Below are 27,741 nucleotides of genomic sequence, written 5' to 3'. Positions count from 1 at the left end.
AAAGCACAATCGGAGGCGAGAACAGGACAATGTACGGCCTGTGCTTAAACCCAAAAGGTGTAAAAATCCCAGGAAGTATTCAAAGTGGGAATTCAGACTAATTATGAAATATGAATTACACATCCTGCATTGTGGTTTCTGCACTTTGCTAGATAAATGCTTTAATACAAAAGCGCCAAAAACATATTTTAAAGTGAAAAATAATTTGTTTCACTGCATAATAATGGACGATGTGGGGATTATCCTTTTCTCACATTCAGTGAACATACAGAAAAAGATGACAGATGTAAACAGTTTTAAATCTTTTCTCATTGTGAGCTCCAAACAGGACCTGCCGGCCAACCTGCATCCACAGTCTTATCTTAATTATATTTAAACTGCGTGTTTTGTTTGCATGTAAACACACTCAGCCATTTCAGAGTCGATGAGGTGAAACCGGCAGCCGGCAGCACAGCTCCATCAAAGGTGACATTTAAATTTAAACAAGGAGGCTGTTTAGTTTCCTCTCTTTATCTTCCCTCCGAGTGTGTGTGTGTGTGTGTGTGAGTGAGTGTGTTAAATGGTTTTTGTTTTCTTGGGAGTTTTTTGTGCCACCTCTTTATCGAGCTGTTATTTTTCTCCTCAAAAGAAACGCTGATTCATCTCTTTACGCTAAACGCTCATCTCAGCAGGGCGATCGAGGGACAAGAAGACATAATTACAGAGTTCTGCTCGGTGCCCTCGCTCTGTGTCTCTCCCATCATCGCTATCTCTCTCTCCATCTCACCCTCGTCCTCTGTCTCTCCTTTGATTTCTTTTTTTTTGCCCCCGCTTAGTTGATGTGAAGTTAATCAGGAGGTAGGAAAACACACTTTGCAGTCTGAAGGTCTGCCTCCAACAAAAGCGCAGATCAATGTGAGGACTGTACAACCCCAGAGCTGCCGGGAACCTGAGAGGCCTCCCCATCGGTTAATTAAATGCTGATTCACATGGATTCAGGAGGCACCGACCTGCAGGCAGCCCTGCACGTGGAAGGAGGAGGCTTCACTGAAGTCAAAAGTTCTAAGATTTTTGCAGCTGATAGAAAAAAAGGAAACAAAATAACGTCTCAATTAGAAAATGAGACAGACAGCTATGGAGCTGCAGGTGAAACGGTGGCTGGAACCCACTGAGCGTTTCCCGTCAGGGACACAGTTGTTAAACGTTTCCCTTATTGGACGTTTACAATATCATCAAAAATACAAAATAGGGCTTTTAATGCCGTAATTTCACTTGATAGTTAAACACATTTTAAAGTGGACCTACTAAGTAGATCATTACCAGCTCCATGTCTTTATTCTTGGACTGCAGTAGAGCAGCTTTGCATCATTCACAGTTCTACACATTCGTATGTCTCATCCACGTTATGCCATGAACCATTTTAATGTGAGGAGCAGCAGAAAATCTGTAGCTTCTTGTGAAAGTGTTTTTATTTAACTTTATTTAACTCCAAGGTAAGGTAGCATGAAAACATCGAGGGAATGTGTCCTGTCATCAATCCTAAATCGACCAACCGCCTGCCTGCAGAAGAAGAACGCTGGAATTTGATGTTTTATGTGTAATTTAATGGACACTGGTAGCAATGCCCATACTCAAGTCTACCCACCACTCATTTACATGTACATTACATCCACTCATTTCATACAATAAAACTATGCATTCATTTAAATATTGTGCATATTGTAATTGGGTTGTATATATACATGTGTGTGTATTGTATATATCTGTGTATGTATCCATATTGATTGCACTTTGGTCATTGTTTGAGTCATATACATTTCAATGACAATAAATTGAATCTAATCTAATCTAAAATTTCTTTCTCTCTAAGGAAAAACTAGAGAATTAAAGTGACACTTTATTTAACTACAGAGATACAGTCCTGTGAAAAACGAAGTACGCTCTGAGATTCAGTCGCTTGTAGAACCTCCTTTAGCAGCAATAACTTGAAGTAATGGTTTTCTACATGACTTTATCGCCCTCTCACATCACATCACATTTTGGCTCACTCTTTACAGAGCTGCACTGAGGTTTGCAGGATTCATTAACAACTCTCTGAAGGTCCCACCTCAGAATTTCGGTCAGTTTGAGGTATGGATTCGTTGGCTTTGCATTATTGTCCAGTTGGTTTGGTCTGAGCTTTAGCTGTCAGACATGTGTCCTCAGATCTGACTCTAGAACACAGAGGAGTTAACGGTCAACTCAGTGACCCCCAGGGCCCTATTTCAGGAAGCCGGTTTAGTGCAAACTCTGAGTAAGTAAACCCTGAGTTAACGAAAACTCTGGGTTTTTGGTTTCACAAAGCGAGTTTAGATTAATTCCGAGCGAGTTACTATGACGACACACTCCGTGAAGCTAACCTGCCCCCTAGCAGGTTTACTTCAACTAACCCTGACTTTCTCCGCCTCTTTGTCGGAAACCTGACTGTAGGAAGTGTCAGACATGGCGTGCCCCTTCCTTGAAGAGCCAGTAGATGTTGAAGCCCAAATTCTCTGCAGAGCTCTCTGCCGGGAGAGAGTGATTAGAGCGCGTTTGGACATTTTATCATTTCCTGATGATTTCCTGTGTGAATGTTACCGTTTTTCAGCACAATCTATAATTTATTTGAATAACATCCTCAGGCCTAATATTGCTCATGTGACACATCGCGGACATCCTCTCAGTTCTGTACATATTATTTGTATTGCACTTCGTTTTTTTGCAAACGGGAACTTTCTGTATAATATTGGTGACGCTGAGCACGTTTCCAAGGCTACCGTCTGTCGGGCAGTCAGGAATGTTACAGTTGCACTGAAACGTCTCCTGTACTCGTTTGTGGTGTTCCCCGGTCATAGACCCACAAGATTTATCAAAGAGGGATTCCACAAAGTTGCAGGTATCAGGATGAACGAAACGTAATTCATGATGTGGTGATACTTGAACTACTACTTAAATTTTACATTTATTCTCACGGTTCCCAGGCGTGATTGGCTGTATAGATGGCACTCACATTCCAATCATTGCTCCTTCAGTAAATGAAGGAGACTATGTGAACAGGAAGTCTTTCCACAGCATTAATGTACAGGTACATAGTTCCCTGTAGCATTTCAAACTAACAGATTATTTCATTATAGTAATGGATGCTAATTTGTGTTCTCTGCACTGTGAAGATCATATGTGATGCTGCCAACATTATCACAAATGTGGAAGCCAACTGCTCAGCCTCTGTGAGTGGTGGTGGTGGAGGACCCCCACCTGTTTTTCGGGCCTCCGCTTTTTTTGTGTTGGCTATAACGGGTCACATTTGAGCATACAGAGTAAGCAAATATGTACTTGTAATGTGCTCAGATAATTTCAATAAGTGCTTACAGAAGGAAAATTAATGTAGCCTCTAACTGCAATTGATTTACATCGGACAAACAGACCAAGCACTATGGCTCATAATACAATTACACCTTACCTGTTTGGACTATATTTTTATATTTCATTTTTACTTGCTGCCAGGAACGTTGGGGGCCTGTTGGGTTGCACCTGCGCTCACATCACATCACAAAATAAAATGTATAAATTAAAAAATAAAATATAATATAATAACGTGTTATATGGGTGGAAATCCCTAGATCAATGTTTAAATTAACACTCACGCATTGACTCTGTCGGCTATGTTTTGCCATGCATGCTCCCTTTCTTTTGCAGCTGTGGCTGTGTTACTTTTTTTCCGCAAAATTTGCATGTTATCGGCATATGCTGCCATCAGAATTTCGGCCTCAAGCGCTGTAAAATACATTGACCGCGCCTTCTTTCCCTCCGTCTCCATGGTGACTCGCTTAATCTGTGCTCCACTAATCAGGGCTTTATGTATCCTCGTGCGCGCGTTTAACTTGGGGTTAAAGCAACTCCGCGTTAATTGAACTAATTGTTATCAGCCTTTCTGAAACCGAATATTCCGAGTTGGACAGTTCGGGGTTACTCAACCCTGAGTATCGTTTTTCACTCTGAGTTTTCTAAACCGGCTTCCTGAAATAGGGCCCAGGTGCCCAAATCATCAGCCCTCCATCATTGTGCTGACAGTTGGTTTGAGGTGTTTGTGCTGATATGCTATTTTTTGTTGTTGTTGTTGTATTTTTCTAATGTCCTGCTGTTTATTCTGGACAAATATCTCCACTTCTGGTCTCACCTGTACAAAGGACATTGTTGTGGTGGGTTTTTCAGATACAGCTTGCAAACCTAAGTCATGCAGCCTTTCTGGAGAGAAACAAGCAACACTCGTTCAGTGTTTTACGAATTTCACTGTCAAGAACATTTAAACTGCCGTCCGAGGCCTGTAGAGGCTGAGATGGAGCTCTTGGGTTTTTTGCAGTTTTTCTGCTTGGATGAAGATTGTGGCACACCTGAATGCTCCAGACCACCAAACTGCCAAAAGCTCTGTTTTTCTAAAGGTGCTCACTCTGGTCATCAGTTAATCAAGTGCATTTGAGTAGCAGCACCTGACTACTACTTAACATTTTAATTCTTATGTAAGCAATGAGGGTGTACTTAATTTTTCACATGACTACATATCTGTGTCAGGGCAAGGGGCTGAACATGAGCCTAAAATGTTTGCCTAATATTTTTCACCCCAATTTGCGACATTATATTACAAAATACAAATTACAAATATTCTTGATTTCCTGTGACCCTCCTCCCGTCAGCAGACAGGTTAAAAAGAAAATCATGGAAACAGCGCTGTGCCAAACTGGCACATCACACGAGTGTGGGTCTGTCATTGTGTGCTTGGATCCTGAGCAGAGGACTGGACGGCAGCCCCAGAGACTAAAGCGTTGAGCCCGGATCAGTTTGGAAACACCATCTGTCTGTACATCAGTAATCACATTCCTCCAGCATTAGAAAGCACAACCATAACATTGATGATGCTTTTGGAAAGTGACGCCTTTTTTTGGAGACCTAAAATTTTTCAGGAGACTTGATTTTAGAAGAAGAGCACAATTAGTTTTAGGCTGTTGATTAGCCATTAGGATTTAGCGAAAGTGCTAAACAGGCCGAAGTGCAGGACATCAACAGAACACAAAGAGAACACATAAATGTTTAAATTGAGAAAAGTTACCATTTTAGGAAGAATATTAGCTCATTTTGACTAAATAAAATAAATAAATGGGTTTGTGAGATTTGCAAATAATTGTGTTCTGTTTTTATTTACATCTTACACCCTGTCCCCACTTTTTAAGAGGTGGAGTTATGAAGAACAGCACTGAGAACACACTCAGTATTAAGGATAATTAACACATATCGTTTGGCACAAGAGTCGCACGAAAAAGCTAACAACCATGATCCATCCATTCTCTTCCACTTATCCAATCTTAAAAACCGTAAAACCCTCAAGCAGTCAGCAACAAATTCAGTCTGAATTGTTTTTTTCTCTTCCAACACCAAAGTGAATGTTATTGACTGGCCTGCACAAAGCCTGACTTGAATCCCATTGAAAATGTGAGGGGTGAACTGAAGCCAGACGACCATCAAATCTGGAGAAGCTCAAGAAATTTTCCAAAGAAGAATCCGCTGGGATTGCTCAGGAGACGCGTGAGAGACTCGCTGAAAATTCAGCTTTATTAATATAGTGCTAAAATTACAACAACAGTTGCCTCCAGGTGCTTTATATTTTAAGGTAAAGGCCCTAAAATAATAGACAGAAAACACCATAAGAGTCCCCCATGAGGAAACACCTGGCGACAATAGGATGGAAAAACTCCAATTTAACAGGAAGAACCGAGCTCAGGGAGGAGTGGCCAACTTCCGTGACTGGTGGCTTTTTTTTTATCCCACAAAAAGGATACAAAAAGGTTAAGTACTGACATCGGAGGATATAACAGTTTTACCCTGGTGGTTCTTGTTTTTTGTGAAAAGTAAAATAATGCAAGCTTTCAAAATAAAACTAGGATGCTTGGAAAAATGATTCTGTTCTCCAGAAGACATCAGGTTTCTGATATTCCACTTAGTAGTTTTGTGCTTACTGGAAAAAAGTCACAATAGTTAGAAGTGACCAAAAAAATTCAGGGTCCTCAGAAGTACAAAAGTATTTGTGTGTCTGCATGAGTCCCAAACACAGAGGATGCAGCCATCGATCATATCTGAGAGATTCAGTAAAGCTTCTGTGAGAGGCGGCGTAATCGCACAACAGTCCCTCTGTGTGTGTGTGTGTGTGTGTGTGTGTGTGTGTGTGTGTGTGTGTGTGTGTGTGTGTGTGTGTGTGTGACTGTCATGTCATGTAAGCCAGCAGCTGCTGGACTTTGTCACACGGCTCATCCACCATGATGACAAACACCCTCGCCTCACACTGACATGCACTCAAAATAAACAAAGATTTGGAGCGAGAGTAAAAAACTAGAGCAATTACAGTTCATTTGGGTTTTCCACAGCTGTGGAAGTTTCCACAGCTACTTTTAGAACTATTAACACAGAATTAACACATCAAAAAATGTGGCAGTCCAATAGAAACGGACTTAGTACAAAGCAGCAAGAAGAAGGTGAATGAAAAACCCAAATGGCATCACTTCTCCACCTGTTTTCTAATCATATCAGCTTTTATTTGAGTTACATTCAAGCAGAACAATGATGTCAATGCAGTTCCTCTAATGTCCACTAGAGGCTCCAGCAGTAAGTCAGACTTCAATGTTACAGCACAAATAACCATGTTTACAGCCTTCTACAAAAAACAAAATTGATTTTTATAGATAATGTTGCGGTTTTACACATTTATCTCTTGCATTTAAACTGCGTGAGGTAAATAAAAGTTGCAGTAGGTAGGCTCACTTACGATCACACTGAATTAGGGACTCACTTTCCTAACCCAGCTAATCAGCTCCAGTGCTAGAATTAGCTGATGACTCTCTAGCTGAGCTTACCTTAAGCCCACCAGTCCCACATCATTCCTCACCCTGTCATCCTCTCAGCTCCCAACAATCAGCCATGCTTTCCACCCCTATCACCAGCCAGTCCTCTCAATACTTTCCAGTCATTTACCCACATCGGCCAACTTGCACTGTCCACAAGCCTTGATCCCTACAGAAGCACCATAAACCGTGCTGTGCGATGCTTCTTCCACTTCTTTGCAGTAATAACAGGTGACACGTGGTATTTTTGGTATTATTTTTGCCAGCATCTCCCTTATGACAACACAAACAGCGTGTTAGGCTATCATAACAATGTTAACAACAACCACTTGGCAAAATCAGGATGTCCTATAGGTTACAGTGAGCTTTCTGATGCAGATCAAACAGTAACTGGGTTTGAATCAATCCTGTATTACTGATATAAGAGTAAACTGTGCACTACACTGTGTGGAGGCATCTGAGCAGTTAATCGTGCCCTTTGATTAACGATCATCAAACAATTAAAAAACACAATGCCACCTGCGGTCGTGCTCAGCTGTCAGCATCCCAGAGAGAGCCATGTTTTTTTCTCTGCACTGTTTAACATCACCGGTGCAGTGAAGTATTGATAATGTATAAGTCACGCCACACAGCCCCGCTTCCTTCACCTCAGACTGGAGCTCAGAGCCTTCCCCCAGAGTCTCGGTCTCTGAAGCTTAGAGATGCATACGCTGCTTTTAAAAAGTCTTTCTTGCTAACATGAAAGGACATCTGCAGCGAGGAAAGAGATTTAAAATGCAGGATGGAGCAACCAGAACCTCTCAGAGGGCTTCAAACTGTGAGACAGACCTTTAGAGGATGAGGGACAGAGCTGAGAATCAGAGCGTAAATAATTATTCAGACGATCACACATTTATCAGTGATTATACACCTAAGCATCGCAGTTAGGAAGTTTATTTTTCTAATGTTCTTTATGTTATCTTGCAAGAAAACTGTCATAATATTTGAATTTTTCAAAAAGAAAACCCAAAAGTAACAAAATTATAAATTTTGAAACTAGGATAATGATAGATTGAGCTACAGAGAAAGCAACGTGTGGCATCATTCAGTTTGCCAAAAACCAGGGCAACAGAGCTGGAAGCTAAAACAAGAACAAACATGCGTGTTTTTAATTAACCTGAAAATACTTTCACTATGGGCAACATTTAAAACAGTTTAAGTATGATGATTAATCTACGTGTACCTTTTGATTACTGTTAAATCAAAGTACCTTTAGAGAAAACTCAAATATTCTTAGTCACCCTGTCATCATATTGTAATGAAATTTCTTTTCTCGGGATGCTTCCTGCACTGGGGTCGGTGCTCTGATGCACTCCAAAATTGGCTGCTGCGAGATGACGCTCCCATTTCAGAGATGTGCAAAGCGACAGTGTAATTTGGAGGGTTAACAGCCTGGAAAACATTGTTTGCCTTCCATTGAGATGTTTGTGTTTTGCACTTTGCTTGGATTTTTACTTTCAGCTTGAATGCTGCATTTTTATTTCATTTGACTCAACTTTGTACTTTGAAACGTGCAGTACCTGCAGTACTTTTGTCTTGCAAAACTTGAGTGTAAAGAATTTGAAGTCCACTTTGCGGGTTTTTCTTGACTCTGAACTCTCCTATCTGTGCTAACAGTGTGATTACAATAGAGGTTTGGAAAAAAATATTGTCTGGTCTGATTAGTCTCAGTTACTTATCCAACACTGAGATGGTAGGCTCAGACTTTTTATGTAAACAACACGACACCATGGATCTGTCCTGCTTTGTATCAGTGGTTCAGGTGCTGCTGGCTGTGTATACCTATATGTGTATATCTATATACCTATGCAAATGGGAATACTGTTTTTAGGCACTGCAAGCTAATGAGACAGTTGTGCACATGGTTCCCATTAAGACTCCTTGTAAAACCCCTCCAAGACCCCCTGAAATTACACCACGTTTTTGATTACAGAAGAATTCTCAGGAAGTTTGGGGCTTCCGCAGCAGCTGTGACAGACTCGCCAAACTACTATTTTCCTCTGATGAGTAAACATTACTGAACTTGGGTCGACACGCTGCCGGTTTTTGCATCATCACGTGAACTTTCTTGGCTTGCTACCTGTGAATACTTCTGTCAGTGATAAATGTTGTAGCTACAATGAGCTGCTGTGTGTTTGTACCTCAGGCGAGAGCTCTGCTGCTCAAAGCAGTTTTGGTGTCGTTAGTTTTGATTAGGACACGGAGAAGGAGGCCGAACCCATCTGGAAGACAAGCTGGGGTGTTCAGACGGAAAAATGTCGCAGAAAACACACACTGATGAATAAAAGTCTGTGTACCTGCTCTCCATGTGGCCAAAAGGCTGAAACTTTTTTAAAAAACAATTAGCACATTTGAAAGAAAAATCAAATGTAATTTGGCGGGAGATTTCTCAAGGTCAAATTATATAAAAAAAGACAAAGTGGGAACAAGCTTTGTCCATTTTTCTGTGTTTGTGGACGTATTGTTAATTCTAGCATCCACAAACATTCTCTGGATGTTTGGGCTGAGCTCTGACTCTCCACCTTAGTTTCTCATGATGGTAGAGGTTTAAGAAGTAAAGCTTATTTAAGCCTGCCGCCTTTTGCAGGCTGTGGTAAGTGAATTATGTGAAATCCTGAGCAACGAGGGTTCACGCACAGTGAACTGTTCCCACTGGCTCCCTCCACAGATCCTCACAGCCTCTCTGGGGGTTGGCTGTGCGGCTGCCTGGCTGTAAATCCCAACTCTGGCCGTCGCTGAGTCGTGTTCGTCCCGGCTTTAATCCGTCCAGCGGCGTGCGGCGGTGGGATTTGGAGGACAGTTTGGCTTTAGCTTCCATGTAAACAGAGAATGAGGTTAAAGCTGGGGACAGCTGGACCGTCATTCACTTTCAGCCTCAAACAAAATGCCAACTGCAGCACTAACAACCACAGAAAACCAGCATTGATAGAGCTGCTGTTCTGGTGGTACTACTATAAAAACACAAGTTTAACATGTAATGTTAGCAAAATTACTCCAAAGAATTTAAACGACATAAAGGATCTCGAACACTCAAAGATTCAAATGCACGTCTCTGTATCGCGGAGGAATGCTGTCTCTGTGAACCGCTCATGGATGTCCTCTAATGTAAATGGATTTACTGAAGCAACACTAGTTGTACTTGTTTTTTGGATAATTTGGATTATGGTATAATTCCCTGTAATTAAATGGAATTATAATTTAATTAAGTTTAAATTACAATTATATTTACCTACAAATACTTAAAGGTTGGTTCACTAGAATAAGGGGGTAGGGAGTCAAGTTTTTACAGGAAACAAAGAAATATTTATACTCTAAATACATTTATGTAGTGTGTAACTTCAGATATTTTACAGGAAAGCAGACAGAAATTATTCTGTACATAATTTTAACTGCAGTGTAAATAAATTAAAGTCTGTAATTTCATGGTAATTTTGCAGAAAAACAATGTTTCTCCATCTCACCTCATAAGTCTGCTGTAGCTTTTGGTCAGGGGCCATATCATGCACAAGACTAATGTTTATTTATTTATTTTAACTTTAACCAAATTTCATTAACTAAATTATCAATAAACTGTTTCAAATCTCTGCTAAACAATTACTAAAAAGTGAGGGAAATTGAATAATAGACCATCATGTACATAAACATAATGCTATGAAATGAAAATATAGAGATGTAAAAGTGCAAGATTGAACACTCAGTAATACGGGCCTCGCTCCTCCTATTGTTTGTTTTTCCACAAAATTCCTATTAAATTGTGCACTACCTAAAGGTACGCATTGCTTTACTTAGTGTAGTGTTTATCTATATCCATACTATGAAGTAATAGCCTTAAATAACATTAAGCATTAAATACATTTAATTTGATAATAATTCTTTCTTTGATTCCTGTAAAAATCAGACTTGTTAGCCCCTTATTCTAGTGTACCTACCTTTAAGTATTTGTAGGTAAATGTATTTACATTGTAATTCAAAATAAAATACCTTTATAATTATAAATGAAATGCAGGGGAGTCGCATGTCGTATTGTAAAGTTTTAACAGATTATGTGTCAAAGCTATTTTGATAGAATGATACAAGGCTGAAAAACGGGGCCTCAGCAAAGGCTCATCAACACAACACAAAACACTATTACTGGCCTTCTTCCTTCCCTGGATTACACTTCTAGAAACAGGGAGGGAAGTTTGGTCTGAATTTCCTGAATTACAAAACATAAGTTTGCACTTGTATGGAGACACTGGGAACAGCACATTTTCTTAGATACAGATTTTCATCCAAATAGACTTTTCAGGTGTCATATTTAAATAGTCAGGTAGGTTGTGTGTATAAGCATCACCTTGATTTGTTATGCTGTCTACTCAGCAAACGTGTCTGTTAGATATTAATGTTTCTATGTGTAATAAAGGTTCAGTATCCATCAGATTACTGCAGTGAAGGAAATTAAGTAAGGAAGCAAAATGTATCTACATATACGTCTCTGTTAGTTTTCATTCTAGAACAAAAAACCATTGAAAGGTTTTAGTCGGATGACCTCAATGACCTGCATGATATTTATTAATGCAGGAGTTCACTAATGTCAGCAGACGTGACTATGCAGAGCTCTCAAAGTAATCACCACTTTGGACCATTTATATGTGACTTACTGAGACTAGTTTACAGTGAATTACAATTGGACACCATTCAACTGAGGCACAAAACATGGACAAAGTAGTATGACAAAGACTATTAACATGGTTATCAAAGTTAAGAGCCTGGTCCAGTGTAATAAGTACATTTCTGACTTTTGATTGAACCAATGATGGCCAAGATTGTTGATCACAGTGGCAACAAAGCTGTCAAGAGCACAAACAAGAACTTATAATGATAATGATAACTGATAATTATTTTTGCAACATTCTGTGAAGAAATAAAACGTATAACTGGATATCATGTCATATGTAAGATATGTGACACCTTTAAAAATGCCCAAGTCTCTCCAAATGCTAATAAATACAGTGCAAACACAGCAGGTCCCAAAACAGAACCTTGAGACACACGACAGGACAAGATAACAGATGAGAACCCAAAGTTTTCAGCAATGATCAATGTGAGGATTTGGATGATGCTGTTAAATCAAAAATGTTCATCTTTCCTCATCAAAATTTCATTAGAAATTCTAAGAAGAGCAGCTTCTAAAGAGTGATGATGATAAAATCAAGAACTGCATATATCTTTGTTGTTGTTTTTAATGCAGTGGCGTCTGATTCACATTTGGTTACTAAACAGCTGTGAATGAAGCAATAAAACACTTTTAAGTCAGTTACATGTGTCTGCATGTAAACTGTCTGATTTCTTTCATGGCAAACTTCACGTCTTTATTGTCACACTCATCAACTCTGCCACCTGATGTTATCATTGTAAACCTGTGATGGACGCTAATGATGCTTTAATTAACTCAGAAGGATGAGAAAGAAGGAGATTTGGTCGTTAACTTACAGTTAGGGAGCAGCATTTTTGACATTAATACTAATTTCTCGATGGAAAATTATGAGACAGCTTCTGAACACAAGCTTTCTTTTCTGGAAAGTCTAAGGAGGACATCTAGATGATGTTTAAGATTGATAAATAATCATCTCAACTATCAAGCTCAAGCTATCAAGAAAGGCTGCTGGCTTGTTTGTTTGGATATTCTTTATCTTTAGTTGTTTTTTTAACATTTCCACATTACTTCTTTTGAGTTCTTTAAGATTTATTGGTATTTATAATAATAAACGTATTAAATTATGCACACTTTTCAGTAACCGGTGCAAGATAATGTACAAACGTGCAAACTTTCTACTCCAAAGCAATCAAAGTGTCTTCCTAAAACCGCCTTTTCTCTATCTTGATGATGTACCACTTCCACCTGCACTGAGATTATGAGATGCTACTGCTTCTCTTCATCTTATCATGTCTCTAAGGCAGATCTCTAAATTATCAACAATGCATAGTGACAACTGCAAAGCCCATTTCCAAGCAATCCCTAAACTTCATGCTGGAAGTTTCCTCCAAGTTTTCCCTCCAAATGGGTTTAAATGTCAACATAGAACCACCATAAAAAAATTTCCAGCTGAAGATAGTGAATAGAATTCCTCTTTAGGACACTCTTTAGTCAAACTTTAATTATTTTTAAGCTTATTTGATAGTGTTGTGAGGGTGCAAGTCATGATCTTTTTCATTATTTTTAAATTGAGGTTTCAATAAATGTCACCACAGAAGCAATATCTGTAACTCAGGTGGAGTGGTAGATATGCAGACTCACCTGTCAATGGCGCTGCTTCCTCTCTTGGCTGTTGTGGTCCGACCGGCTCTCAGTTCACCGTTCATCCTGGCGTCTGGAAAACAAACCGTCAAATTAAGTTAGACACTGAGGCCTGGTGTCTCAGCACCTGACGCGAGGAAGACGGTAATGGAGTTAGACATAAAACACTGCCTGAACCCACAGCTGACACACACACCTGTATTACTGACAGTACGCTATCCATCACGTTACGTGGCATTACACTGACATACTTTCCTAGAGACTCACTCTTACTTTGGCCTTAAAGCAAGTTTACAAACACTAACTAAAGCCATAAGCCACACACAGCTCTCACACAGCACTTGCACCACTCCCAAAAGTAAATTAATAAAGAAAAACTGAACCACAAACAAAGTGCACAGCTACACACCCTCCCTGTACACAAACACACACACACACAGCCCCAGCGGGCTCAGCCGGCGGCCCTAACGAGTGGCCAGAGCAACTAATTGGCTTCCATCTGTCAGACTGGAGTTAATTTTCTCTCACATTCATGCTGCTTTCCTCCTATCAACAACAAGCATGTCTGTCAGCCAAAGAGAGCACAAAAATGGGGTATGCCCTAACAAAAGGGAAGCAGAAAATTTGATTTCAGAAACCCCTGTAAACTCTTGTGCTGGGCTGTTACGTCATGCTGCCGTGATAAATCTCTGAGGTTGTGTCTGGAAGTTACAGTAAAGAGAACGGGCTCCAGAAAAATGAGAGAATTACTCTCCTGAGCAAGTTTCATAAACTGAAAGTAGACATAAATCTGCAAAGGGGAAAAAATTGAAACCTTATCCTGGGGCAAAGTCCTCCAATTTGTTAAGTGTTTTTCATGGATTTGTTTCTTCATACACACAGGAAACGCACAGTTTTTATGTTGCTCTGACCACAGAAGTTGATACTGAGGCTCTGTCTTCATCCATTTAGATGGGAGCTCCCCAAACAACTGCCCAGACTTATTACCAAGATGGCCAGTACGACTTTGAGTTAAAACGTTGCAATCTCTGGGGTCACTGAAGGTTTCACTTCCATTTCACTTCTTAACATCCAAAAAGCTATCTGTAACCATGCAGGTATGCTTTGGTTTACATCTACCTCATGAGAGAAAGTTTCTCAAACAAGACTCACTGGCTGAAAAGATGCTAAAATATACCGGACTAGCATCTATTTTATCTAGTCGGGTATATTTTATTTTATTTATCTCAAAGTTGGAGATGCAGCATTGTCATCATCTAGACCAGGGGTGGGGAACTCCAGGCTTCGAGTGCCGGTGCCCTGCAGGTTTTAGATCTCACCCTGGGTCAAAACACCTGAATCAAATGATTAGTTCATTACCAGGCCTCTGGAGAGCATCAAGACAAGTTGAGGAGGTAATCTAGCCACTGAAATCAGCTGTGCTGAGAACAATTTAAACTCCAATCCTCATCCGCTGAAACCCATTTCACATCTGAATGCTAAGCTAACTCAGAAACCACAAGTTTATAATGCATCAGAACAAGCAAGCTAATGTACGACAAGTTCACCATAACGAAATTTACATGTATGCATCAAAATGGTTCAAACTCTATATATTATATGCATTTTGTGGCCATATATATTTATGTAACATAGTAACTCAGTTATTGAGCTTATGCTCTTTCCATAAATGCCTTTTTTTTCTGCAAACGTGCTACAGTCAGCTGGCTTTTTGTTCATGTGCTGTGAGGTGGGAAATTTTAGAGTGATTTACAGCTTAGGAGTAGAGATGTGGACTTTTATTTATTTATTGCATGACAGGACAGTAACGAGAAGCTAAATTTCAGAGACAGCTGCAAAGCACACAAAGCTAGTCGTGAAGAACCCAGAGTGGTGTATGCAGTCTCCAGCCCAGGAGCCAGAGCCTGATTTTCAGTAGGTAACAAAGCAGTGATGAGCAGCCTTATTTCTACAGTAGAATCAGTGTGGTGATCACAGTGGAGTGCTCTTTAGATTAATATTAGAATGAGTAGTATAATAAATGACGTTTTGTCTAAGGCTGTACATGACCCTAACCCTATGTTTGTGAGAAAGGCACAACTGGCATTTTGAAACAAATGTGAAGTTTTTGATGTGTCACTTGGAATTAATATTTTTTTCATTCCCCCCAAGTTCAGATTTGGTCTTGGCATTTATGATGAGGTGGTGACCATCTGGCAATCACTGATCAGGAGAAAAAAAATGAGTGTTCCCCAGCCAGTTGGCAGCTAACATGAAATTAAGTGCTAAAGCCACATTTACTGTATATACTTATTTAGGCCTAGACAATGTTCAGTGACCCCCTGAAAACCACCAGTCTAGGGGGAAAATGTATATTCTAAGACTGGTTGGTGATTGGTTGCAAGAGGTTGCTGGCAGTCGTTAGCGCGATATCGGTTGCAAAGAAGTAAAGTTTGCTACACTGAACGCCTCCTTGCACTTGCATTGGTCGCTAGCAGATAGTCATGGTGTCCTATAGTTTGCATGGAAGACAGACTTTCTTTGAAAGCCACTGCAGGCATCAGTCTGTCAAATCCTACTCAGAATGTAAATATTCTGCTAGACTACATACTCTACATACTCTGGCTCATGTAGTTTGGCATTAAAATCTAGGAGAAGCTATCACTGTGTTGTGAAATCAGACTGTTTTACATGAACAAAGACAGTAACATGGAGGCAGCTTGGCTCATGCTAACTGCTAACTGAAGCTTATCTTTCCATGATTAGTTGCTGTTGTCATGACAATTAACTAAAGACACCTAAGTGTGAATCTAGTCTAAGTTGTTAGATGCAAGATATTAATTGTTGAGATTTTTCAAACGAAACTTAAGAGGTGGTCAGCTCGACCAACATTAGCATACATGGAGCTACGCCATTGTTTCTACGCCATTGTCAAGCTTATATCTGTTGCTGTATTTTTGTAAAGTATCTTCCTTCCAAAGTATTCCTCTGGGTTTCTTTCTGTCCTCTTTCCTTCAAATTTGAACCATTCAGGCACCATTTGGGTTTTGTAATTGAAAGCTGAGAGCAGACTGTCTCTCACGACCTCCATCGGCGCTCCATATTCGGCTCCGAGGACCCCCCGCATGTCAAACCATGTTTGGTGGGACAGCAGGTGGCCCGTCGCCTCCCTTCATCCCTCTCTCCCTGCTCGTATCGCTGACAGTCTGCGGCAGGGTTGTTTATTGCTGGCACGCCGGATGCAGCTTGTAGGACATTAGTCTTTTAGTGCGAGGTTTATGAGTGCCGTCACTCACCATCTGTTAACTGCCGGGGTGCCTTTAATCGTTCCCGCCACCAGAGATCGATAAGGCTGCCAGGTCGCCACAGTGCCTGCAGCGCGCTGAACGGGTGACTGAGTGATTACAGCTGTTTCATTGCTTATATTGCATTGCATTGTTTGGCTGGCACATAAGCTTTATTGGGTGGAGACAGAGAAGAAGAGGAGAAATGCGAGACGAGGGATAGAAGAGAGCGATGACAAGATAATTTCACACCCTCCTGGTTATTGGTTTTAAGGGACGAGCTTTTCAGAGTTTGGCAGGAAATCCAGAGCAGAGCAGAGGGCGGGTACTGGCGTTTGGATGAGGCCAATAAGGCTACTTCTCTCTGTCTATCTGTCTAAGTTTTTAAAGAGCTGTCAGAGAGCGTCCGTTCGCTCTGCAGTGATGATGATGGTCTGTCCGCCTCCATCAGATTCATGAAAAACACAACATTTATCAAAATAGCAACAGCAAAAAGGGCTGTGAAAAATGTATACTAGGCTAAGTAACGCCGACATTTTCTGTGGAATGTGGATGGCTGCTTCAGCAGTTAAATCAGTTTATTACCCTTTATCAGCAGAATACCTGTATCTGCATTTTGCACTGATGAATCAACTGGCCACTTGTATTGCAATCAACATTAATCAGAAGCTTGTGTGTTGCTTTTAAAACAGTCTGAGGCAAAACACAACTTAATACTTTTTATAAAATGCTTCAAACTTAGTAATAAAAGGTTTTAATATAATTCTAAGAGAAAAAAAATGAGGATTACAGACATGATTTTTGGTGAGGAAAAGCGCATAAAATTACTTTTTAAAGTTGGAATGAAATTCACATCGTTGAACTCTTGGGATCAATAGCCACTTTTAATATTATTATTATTATTTTACTCATTTTCACTCGCTTTGTGTTTATACATCTCTCTGCATTTAATCATTATTTATTCTTAATCTCTGGTTCTCTTCCACAGCATGATTGCTGCAGCTGGTTGGGGGCAAGGGAAGCCAGATGTTTCTTCCTGTTAAAAGGCAGTTCTTCCCTTCCACTGTTGCCAAAGTGTTTGCTCATAGGGGGTCATCTGATTGTTGGGGTTTTCTCTACTTTCTTTCTTGTGTAATTTTAGGATCCTTAGCTTACGATGTAAATGTAACAAATTTCCCACATGTAGGACTAATAAACGTTAACTTATCTTAACCTCCTAAGACCCGAACTCTTCCACAGCATGCATTTTTAATTTCTCTTTGATATTTGGCCTGATTGGGACCCGATGAATGTAAAAACAAAGAATTAGCAGATTTTTTTTTTTTTACCTAATTTTTGTTTTTAAGAAAAATGAGAGCCACATATGAGGATATTCATTTAAAATTTTGATAGAACAGTAGCAGTATAACGTCCTCATAAGTGGATATCAGGCCCTTGTGGAGCAAAATTGAATATTTTGGTCTAAATAACCCAAAATGTGATGTCCACATATGTGGACGCCAGGTCCTAGGACAGGGGTGGGCAATCTCAGTCCACGAGGGCCGGTGTCCTGCAGGTTTTAGATCTCACCTTGGGTCAACACACCTGAATCACATGATTAGTTCGTTACCAGGCCTCTGGAGAACTCCAGGACATGATGAGGAGCTAATTTAGCCATTTAAATCAGCTGTGTTGGTTCGAGGACACATCTAAAACCTGCAGGGCACCAGCCCTCGTGGACTGAGATTGCCCACCCCTGTCCTAGGAGGATAAAGCACCTTGAGGCAACTGTTGTTGTGAATTGGTTTTATATAAATAAAATTGGAACTGTTTCTGCCTTAAAACTTTACTCATCAGGTCGAATCAAGTCTTTAAAGGGGCCTATTGCTTCTGGTTATTTCCTGTCATATATCTCATGTTCCAGCGCTGTTCTCTTCTTTGTCTTTCGATTGCTGCCTTTAGTGGTTGCCAGAGCCAATTCATCTGTCTCTGTCTCATCCTATCCCTAGCATCCTCCTCTGCCTCACCACCCTCTACATGTCCTCCTTCACTACATTTATAAATCTTCTCTGTGGTTTTCCTCATCCATTGTCCAACACTTCCACTGTCCCTCCTCTCCAACTTTCTCTCGAAACCGCTCAACCTCAGCTGTCCCTCTGATGTACTCATTTTTAATCTTGTCCATCCTGATCATCCCAGTGAAGATCTTAACATCTCCAGCTTGAAAACTGTCTTTGTCCAAGCCATATATCCTAGTAGATCTCACTACCATCTTGTAAAACTACAAGTTGGCTGTTCATATTAAATATGCCCAATGAGGTCAGTGTATGTAGAGTGATCTCTTTGAGTCAAAAACTCGGGCTGCAGACTGGTATTTTATTTAATTGACTCTTGGATGTCACAAAAAGGGGAAGTACCTAATATGGTCATCTCAGGAGCAGAGCTTTGGCTCCGAGCAGAGAGACCCCACCCACTAAATGTCCAAGCCTTTAATCTGCAAGGGTCAGCCAATCAAAAGATTAAAGAGAGGATGGTACCCCAGGATGCAATGTCTCTGAGATACTTTTTTCTTCACACGACTTTAAATCACACCAAGAGCATTTCTAAAGTGCCGTGTTTAGTCTGCACGGGGTCTTTTATTTTGTGACTTGATGAAGCTTCTGTTCATATTTTTAGTGACTGGAAGTGAAGAGCCACTTCTTGCTGCACCAAGGCCCAGCATAAAGACAAGTGTGAATCCAGTGAAGCAACTCGTGTTTTAGGACAAAAAACGGAGCTGGTTTTTGGTTTAAGTTGACCTCATCTGTGGATGCACCTACTGCAAACATTTATAACTCAGGGTAACTCCTTGAAATATATCAAACTTTAGATAGTTTCATATTTTCAGTGTATTTAGTTTTTCACATCTTTCAAGCCACTGGAAGAAGATGAACTGATTTCGAATAGAAATAAATCAATTTATGTAACTGTTATCCGTCATAAAGATGTCAGTTTATGAGAGATTAGGAAAATATGGTGGGAATGGCTGACACATACCAAGCTGACTTTGATGTTTAGTGTAATCTGTGTGATCATATACAGTGTTGAATTGCTGACTATTCTGCAGTATATTGCTATCGTACTGCCACATGAATTACCTTAAAGTGACAATATGCGTACATTACTGTCTACATACATTAGAAAAACATCCTCATTCTATACGTGACAGACAAACGCAGCCATCAGCGCCCATCTGTCAGCTCCTTAATGTCTCCAGGAAGAAATAAAACAGGAGCTTCTCATCCACAGCGTCAGTCTGGATGATCGGTGTGCCGATTACAGATCCATTCAGTTTCCTGTTGCAGCGATCTCCTCATCTCCTCTGCATCCTGCTTTCATTAGTTTGTGACTTTATGTCTCTGATGTTCATCCTGCTGCACTAAAAATTCAGTGTCACAGCTCAGGCTTTCAGAAGATGGTTGACGTCTTAAAATCATTTATCAAAACTGAAAAAGTCACATTGTCGTCATGTTCTCCACCCTGTGTTAAACTTAAACTTCATGTGTCCTGACTTCTGCTTTATTTTGGAATTTTTCTTTTATTTAATGCCTTCAGCATCTGTTTAAAAGTGTTACTGAGTCCCAAATATTTTAGAGATGCCTCTTCAGCCATGTTCACACCACTTTTACAAGCTGTGACACTGATCTGTCAGTGTGGATGGTGAGGATGTTACATGTTTTTCAAGGATGCATAAACACAACCATGAGCTTAACTCTCATTAATTAGTTTTGAGTCCCAAGAGGAGACAACATCATTGGATCTGTTATGATTAGATGAGTGTTTAACAAAGAAAAGGACCTCAGAGTCACTGTCCCTGTGCTGTTGTAGTTAGAGCTTTGTTCTTATTGCTGGAAAGAAGTCAGAAAAACAAAGACTCAAAGGGGACCCACAAGGACCAGACAGAGGTGCAGCTCAGGGGCATAATTTCCAGGGGGATTAGGGGGTTTATGACCCCCCCCCCCCCAATAATCAAACCCAACCAATATAATAATGGATTGCATTTTATATAAGCGCTTTTCGGGGCCCTCAAAGCGCTGTACAATTCCACTATTCATTCACTCTCACATTCACACACTGGTGGAGGCAGCTACAGTTGTAGCCACAGCTGCCCTGACAGAAGCGAGGCTGCCATATCGCGCCATCGGCCCCTCTGGCCATCACCAGTAGGCAGCAGGTGAAGTGTCTTGCTCAAGGACACAACGGCCGAGACTGTCTGAGCCGGGGCTCAAACCGGCAACCTTCCGGTTACAAGACGAACTGCCAACTCTTTGAGCCACGAACCCCCTCCCCAATAAAATTATGAATTATCTTGCATAAATAATGTTGATTTTCTTTTGCTCGTTTCAGGTATTACCTGCAAAATAGTTGCACATTTAATCATCTGGGAATTTACCCAGATTTATTTATTTATTTAGACAGACATCTTGACCCCACCCCCACCCTCCAATGTTCAGCACAAAGTTACGCCGATGGTGCAGCTCCACCAGAGTGAACTGTTGTTTTAGCCCACTCCCACTCTCAGGGCGTCACAACACTTTGCTTATGTCAAAACTGCTGGAATCTCCAATTAAAGCACCAGGCATCCATTTATGCCTGACACACCAACATGCATGGTTAATGCTGAGAAGGAGAACATTTTAACCCAAACAGTGACCATTTCCTGAATCTAAGCAAGTAGTTTTCAGGTCTTAAACCTAGCCAAAAGTCCGATTATAAAAAAGAAAGTTTGATTTAAACCCTCTTAATATAAATGAACCTGTTATCGCTGGGTGGGTGTGTCAAAGCAGAAACACCAAAGGACGCCTTACCTGTGAGTCAGAGACACCGGAGACATCTGACAGAACAACAGCATCCGAGGTCCTGAGATCAGAACATGTTGGTCATTTTTATGTCTTTTTGTTTCTCTTCTAAGGTGAATGTTAATAGTATTTGATATATTTTAGACTCACACAAACACTTTGAGTACCATCAGGAGGTATTTGAGTTTGTTTTCTTTGACATGTGGACAAGAAGAGGCTCAGACAAGCTGAGATTCATCACTGTTGTGCCGCCTTTAGTCATACCAATCCTTAAAGATTATGATGCTTACATAAAAAATGTTATTTTTAACATGTTCACGTTATTTTAAAAGTAACCTAGTTTCTGTCTGTGCCGTGTCAAAAACGTTCTGCACCAACAAAGCATGTTCGGAAGCTGAAATCAGCAGCAGACCATATCCACAATACTTCTTGAATAAGTTCACATGGGCACAAAAAACACATCCTGGCTTAAAAATGCTGTAAATGACTGATTTCTGATTTTGAGAAACAGCACTGTGTTTCTGAATGCTGTCTAACACCTGCACAGACACCCATTCAGACAAGTGATGTGACAGCATCTCACTTTAGAGCGATGAAGAGGCACAATTTAGTCTTTCAGTGAAGAATGAGATCAAACACACGTATTTCATGTCCATCAACACACTCACACGCTGAGACCACTGATCCTCATGTGAATGGACTGGTTTTTACATGTCACTTTTCTGCTCGAGCACTCAAAGCACTTTTATACAACATGTCACATTCACTGCTTCACACACACATTCATTCAAGCATTTTTTTCTATGTCTAAGTGCTTTATTTCTATCTATCATTCACACTCCAATGAACACATCAGAAGCAACTCAGGTTTCAGTATCTTACCCACGGATACTTTAACATGCAGACCGAAGCAGACAGGAATCAAACCTTCAACCTTCTGATCAGTAGATGATCTGCTAAACCTCCTGAGCCACAGCTAAAGCTCTTTCAGCCCACTCCTCACATCAGTGTAAAGGGCAAAGCATCTAGTTTCAGCCCAGCTCTTGCTCCATGAGTTGTTTCCATCACATGAACACTTGGTCACACCTGAGATGCACACCTGCACATCACTGCACTCCCGGTGAACCCTAACCACATCGTTCTTCACTCTCTCAAAAACACACTCATGTAACTCTGTGTCTGCGTGTGTCTGTTACTCACATCGGTCTTGGTGGCAGCCGCTCATCAAATGGGTCATAGCAAGAGGAGAAGGAAAGGAGGAGAGAAATAAAACCAGAGTGTGAATCCTCCTCCTCCGAGAGAGAGGCTGACTGCTGAGTATGGCAGTGGGCTGTACCACCTAACAGCAGAGGGATGGAGGAGGCAGGACCAAATTATTTGTCTGCGGGAAAGTGGGGAGGAAGAGTGAGTGTGCATGCAAAAGAGAAAGATGTGAAATCACCGCTTCAAGTGTTGTAGAGAAGGACACACAGAATCAGTGGAATGAAATATTATTCAAAGGCACATTTCACTTAACTTGTACTTTAAAGTTTAAGATGTATTTCCATTTGTTGTGTACCTTTAGCTGTAACAGCAGGCAGGTGAGCCTCAGTGTTTGGCTGATGGAGATGTCACGCCACCTAGTGGATGAAATCAAGGTTGTTGAAGGCTAGCAGAAATTGAAGTTCATGCTTTTCTGCCTGTTAAAGCAAAACCCACTGTTCTGCAACACTACTGCATTCTGGGAGGAGGTGATCGCAAACCAAAAGGGAGAATTGTTATTTGAGTTTTGTAATTATTCCCCCACATATATAGAGAATTCATTTTCTAGACAGAACAAATATGATTATCCTGAGCCAGAGTGCAGCTGGAGAGCTGTATTAATTACAGTTTGATAGTAAACTGAAAGATTCAATTCAATTTATTTATACAGCACCAAATCACAACATAAGTCACCTCAAGGTGAGAAAAACCCAACAATCAAATGACCCCCTATGAGCAAGCACTTTGGCGACAGTGGGAAGGAAAAACTCCCTTTTAACAGGAAGAAACCTCCAGCAGAACCAGGCTCAGGGAGGGGCGGGGCCATCTGCTGCGACCGGTTGGGGTGAGAGAAGGAAGACAAGATAAAGACATGCTGTGGAAGAGAGACAGAGTGACAGATATGATTCAATGCAGAGAGGTCTATTAACACATAGTGGGTGAAAATAAATACTCAATGCATTATGGGAATCCCCCAGCAGCCTACACCTATTGCAGCATAACGAAGGGAGGATTCAGGGACTAATAAATGTAACATCACCCATTTTTCAACATCAGCGTTTTGGCTGACATCATGTTTTGTGATTTGGAAACCAGAAGTCACTATTTTAACCTCCAGATGATATCCACATAAAAAGATGTTCCAGAGGTTCCAGGGGCTCCAATTAGCTGAGGTGAAGCCTTGCAGTTAGCAGCTGGGTCACCATCCACATGTCAATCAAAGAGGCCACACCCCTAATAATGCAAACTAAGCTGTTTTTTGTAGCCAGGTTAAAGATGGTTAATGGGAGTCAAGGGGAACAACCCACTGCTGGAGCTTCAAGTGGAAATTAGGGGAACTGCAGTTTTTGCTTCTTCCAATGTTCTTCTGAATTAATGTTTCAAGCCATAATCCATCTCAGAGTTCAATGTCTTTAAATTCCTAACAGGATGATATTTATCTAAGAAAAGAATAAATAGGAGATTTAACTCTAATGTGTTGATGAAATCAAAGCCTGCTTCTGTTTCAGTGGCCCTGCTGGCCCAACCCAGCAGTCGCCATCTAACTCATCTTTAATTACAAAATACATTAAATGGTTTCATTTTAATTAAAGCTGTCCTTTCCAATTAAGATATGATGATGAGGAGAGCGGGGCTGTCTCCTGGGCTGCTTTATTTATCTTGGAGTCAGCCTCATGTCAGCAGCTGGCTAACGGCCTCCCCACATGCATTTCAATGAGCAATTACCCATCAGACCACAAGAGGTGTGGGATAACACACAAGAAAGGCTAATTTTATGGACTAATTTGAAAAATCAAATGTGTTTGTCTGCAGAGAAGCTGCAGATTTTAAAAAAATCTGTTGGATTGACGCTCAGCTGGAGCAGTTTTATTCATTTTGTAGCTGTGATTCTTGGCCGGGGATGAATGGGATGAAGCCCCACTATAGGTTAGAGATGAGTTGCTGTCCCAAGTGGAGGAGTTCAAGTAGCTCAAGGTCGAAGGTTGGCGGGGTAAAAACTCATTCTACCTTCCTACACTCAGCTTTAGACAGAAACTCTGGGCAGTGGATGAAGGAACGAGACACTTTCAGAAACAAGCAGGGGAAATGAGCTCGCTCTGAAGGGTGGCCAGGCTCGGGGTGAGGAGCTCAGTCAATGAGGACCTCTGAGTGGAGGTGCTCCTACACTGAAAGGATTCAGTTCAGCTGCTTCTTCATCTGACTAGAATGTCTTCCAGGTGAGGTGTTTCAGGTATGTTTAAATGGAAGTGAATCAGGGGCAGAAACAGGCAGATGATGTCTCTCAGCTGGCTTTGGAAAACCTCAGTGTTCTGCCAGAAGAGCCGGAGGAGGCAGCCGGGAAAGCCAGAGCTGGGCATTTCTTAGAAACTGCTGCTCCTTTGGATAAGCAGCAGAAAATGGATGCATGAATAGATGTGTAAAATTTTCCATCCATCCATCCATCCTGGGCGCACCAGTCTCAATGGATGGATGGATGGATAGATGGATGGATGGGCAAGCCAAAAGACATAATCTTTCCAGCATTTCTGGAACTGCCTCATGGTCTTCCTTCCAGTAGGAACACTGGAACACTTCAATTTAAGTTTTTGTTTTCATTTCATTTAAAGTTTCATTTAATATTTTGCTGTCTAATAACGGCATTTATTGCAGTTAATAGCATGAACAGAACAACATCAACACAGGAGTTAAACCATCAGCACTGCTGCAATGACAATTCAAGTAACTGCTCTATAATGAAGGTCTAATTAATATTTATTTTTTTTACTCGAGCCAGAGATGCAGTCCATTTTAATCCACCTGTCACTCTACCTGCTGCTAATCTCTCTGCTGAGTGGAGCCAAATAGAAAATATGCAAAATTACACCTGCAAAGCTTTTCTCTCTCTCTCTCACACATACACACACACACACACACACACACACACACACACACACACACACACACACACACACACACACACACACACACACACACACACTGTCAGCATGCAGGAGGGAATCTGCAACAAAAGATAAAGTATCCAAAAAAAAACCCTAAATCCATAAATTATTTGATTCTACTTACAGAGTTTAGAAATGTTTTTAGAAATCTGAAATGTTACAGAAATAAACCAAAATGTACAGAGAGATCATAACATGTTTTCATCTGTGAAGGGTTACACTTCACAGGTATCAATGATGTTAGTTTTATTAAAATTAACACAAACTATTGTAAGAAATTCCACCGTAAGTCCCCAGCCATTAACATCTCTCGAATCATTAACAACCCATCTATTTAAGGTTTGTTTAGTTTAAGTTCAATCCATATTTAAAGAAGTTTTGCTTGTTTGGAGCCCCAGTAATGGAAAAACTGTCATCTTAATTGAATCAATGAAAAGCCATTTGCAAGCTAATATTATCCAGTTTTTGAAAATGTACCTATTTAGGCTTGTGGCAAACAAAAGCCATTACCAACCTCTGGTAGACTGATGGGGACCTGGTAGATGTCCAACAAACTTACTCCACCATTCATGTAAAAATTAAAAAAGAAATGTTGGTGGGGCTGGTTTGTTTCTTTTCATGGCACAATGTTTTATGAGTTGGCATTTAACTACAAAAATGGCAAAAATAAACTATGTGTTTGGATTCCTTGATTAGTGTATGTATTCTGGGCTGCATTCCCCACTGATTTATCTGAAGGCCACTGTGACAGTCATCGTGTGGGTCAACACTTCTGGAGTTTAATCACCACTTTGGCACTGTTGGGTGAACCGGATCTTATGTCTTGAAACTTAAATAAGGAGCCTAGAAGCTGAATTTTAATTTACAGTCCCAACTTTAGGGGGTAAAAACAGAACTGAGCAAGAGTTGGTTTTCAGGGTTTTTATCATTAACTTGGTTGCCCTGGGTCTTTTCCCGTGTTGTAGTTGTGTGTCTTACTTTGAAAGAAATATTTACGCATTACTATAGTGACCAGAGAGCATTAAGGGGCAGAGAGGAGGATGTTACTCTCAATATTGTTGGCGCATTTCAGGTGGATGCTGCTAATAAAGTTGCACAATTACACAGTGAATTCATGTTTATTATTGTACATACAAAATACACAGTTTTTGTCTTGGTCGTATCATTTTATTTTGTTGCATTTATCCGCGACACCTTAAAGGCCGGTCCGTGGAAATATTGTCTGACATTAAACCGGTCCGTGGCGCAACAAAGTTGGGGACCGCTGGCCCAATGCCATCAATTTCTTTTGACCTTTTTGAGGAGGAACTTCCAAAATCCCAGTGCACTTCAGACCCAGCAACAACTCAGACAAAAACCCAAGGATGAAACATCCAAACACAAGCTGAACAATGTAGTGCAGTAAGTAGTACTAAGACATTTGCAAAGGAGAAACCAAACAACCACTCCACAAGCACGTGGCACAACACAGGAGATCCACCTCAGCAGGATAAGACCCAGCTCCGCATCTGCACCTATCCTGACCCATGTGACCTCAATAACTCACATGATGTCAGGGTAAAGAGATGTCTCACAAATATTTAAAGTCTTGGCTCATGATGTGACCCTTAATGACTCACATCATTACAGTGTGGATCAAGACCCTCAGGACCACCTCCAAAGGCACAGCCCAGCCTAGATGTTTTTAAAATGGAACAAGATTCAGGTCTAGGTACCAGGTAGCTTCAAACACATAAAAACAATCTGTAGCCTCAAATCAAAAACAATTCTCAATTACATTCCCTCATTTGAAGTGTTTTTTTTAATCTTACTCTTTTAGTCATCCACATTTGTAAACTCATTACGTGTGAATTTCTGTTCATATAATTCACCACTGTTTCCTGTCTTGGGCAGGACACACTTGGAAAGCAGATGTCATAACTCATATAATCCTGGTTAAACACAATTTATTTCCACTGAGTCCCTGCAAGCTGTATTAAAAAATTACAGGCCAGAAACTGACTGATTGCAAAATGTATCCAGAACCAATAAGGAAACAACAGCAAAAACCTCAAACAAACATCAGAAACACAGAAAACCATCCGTCAGTTTGCTTCTGCCTGAAAAGACAAACGTGAGTAAATCATCTTTGTTTTCAGAACTCTCAGTTCTCATGTGGTTTGGATCAAAGCATCAAACTATAATCAGCAACTTTGCCAAAGTAAATTATCATTTTCCAAAGTGCGGTGGTGCCACATGTTTGTGAAGAGACCTGAATTCTTTGGTTTTCTGAAAAGACTC

The 27,741-nt window shown here is 40.6% G+C and overlaps 1 protein-coding gene across 3 annotated transcripts in view; it reads right to left on the bottom strand.

Annotated features, from left to right (window-relative positions):
* LOC120743342 (RNA-binding Raly-like protein) overlaps positions 1-22,787 on the bottom strand; it is a 59,709-nt gene extending 36,922 nt beyond the window's left edge. For 2 of the 3 annotated variants that reach the window (XM_040046955.1, XM_040046954.1), the window contains exons 1-2: positions 22,481-22,787; positions 13,201-13,273 (exon numbers count right to left, since the gene is read on the bottom strand). In XM_040046955.1, the coding sequence (XP_039902889.1) occupies positions 13,201-13,273; positions 22,481-22,517 (110 nt within the window). In that variant the 5' untranslated portion in view covers positions 22,518-22,787. The remainder of the gene's footprint in view (positions 1-13,200; positions 13,274-22,480) is intronic. The other variant, XM_040046953.1, reaches the window with a different exon arrangement.
* Between the last annotated feature and the right edge of the window lie 4,954 nt (positions 22,788-27,741).

This window comes from Simochromis diagramma, unplaced genomic scaffold (genome assembly GCF_900408965.1).
Source record: "Simochromis diagramma unplaced genomic scaffold, fSimDia1.1 OVJJ01000106.1, whole genome shotgun sequence".
Classification (NCBI taxonomy): Eukaryota; Metazoa; Chordata; class Actinopteri; order Cichliformes; family Cichlidae; genus Simochromis; species Simochromis diagramma.
Note: the sequence above shows the minus strand (reverse complement) of the source record. Positions and strands in the feature narration are given on the sequence as shown.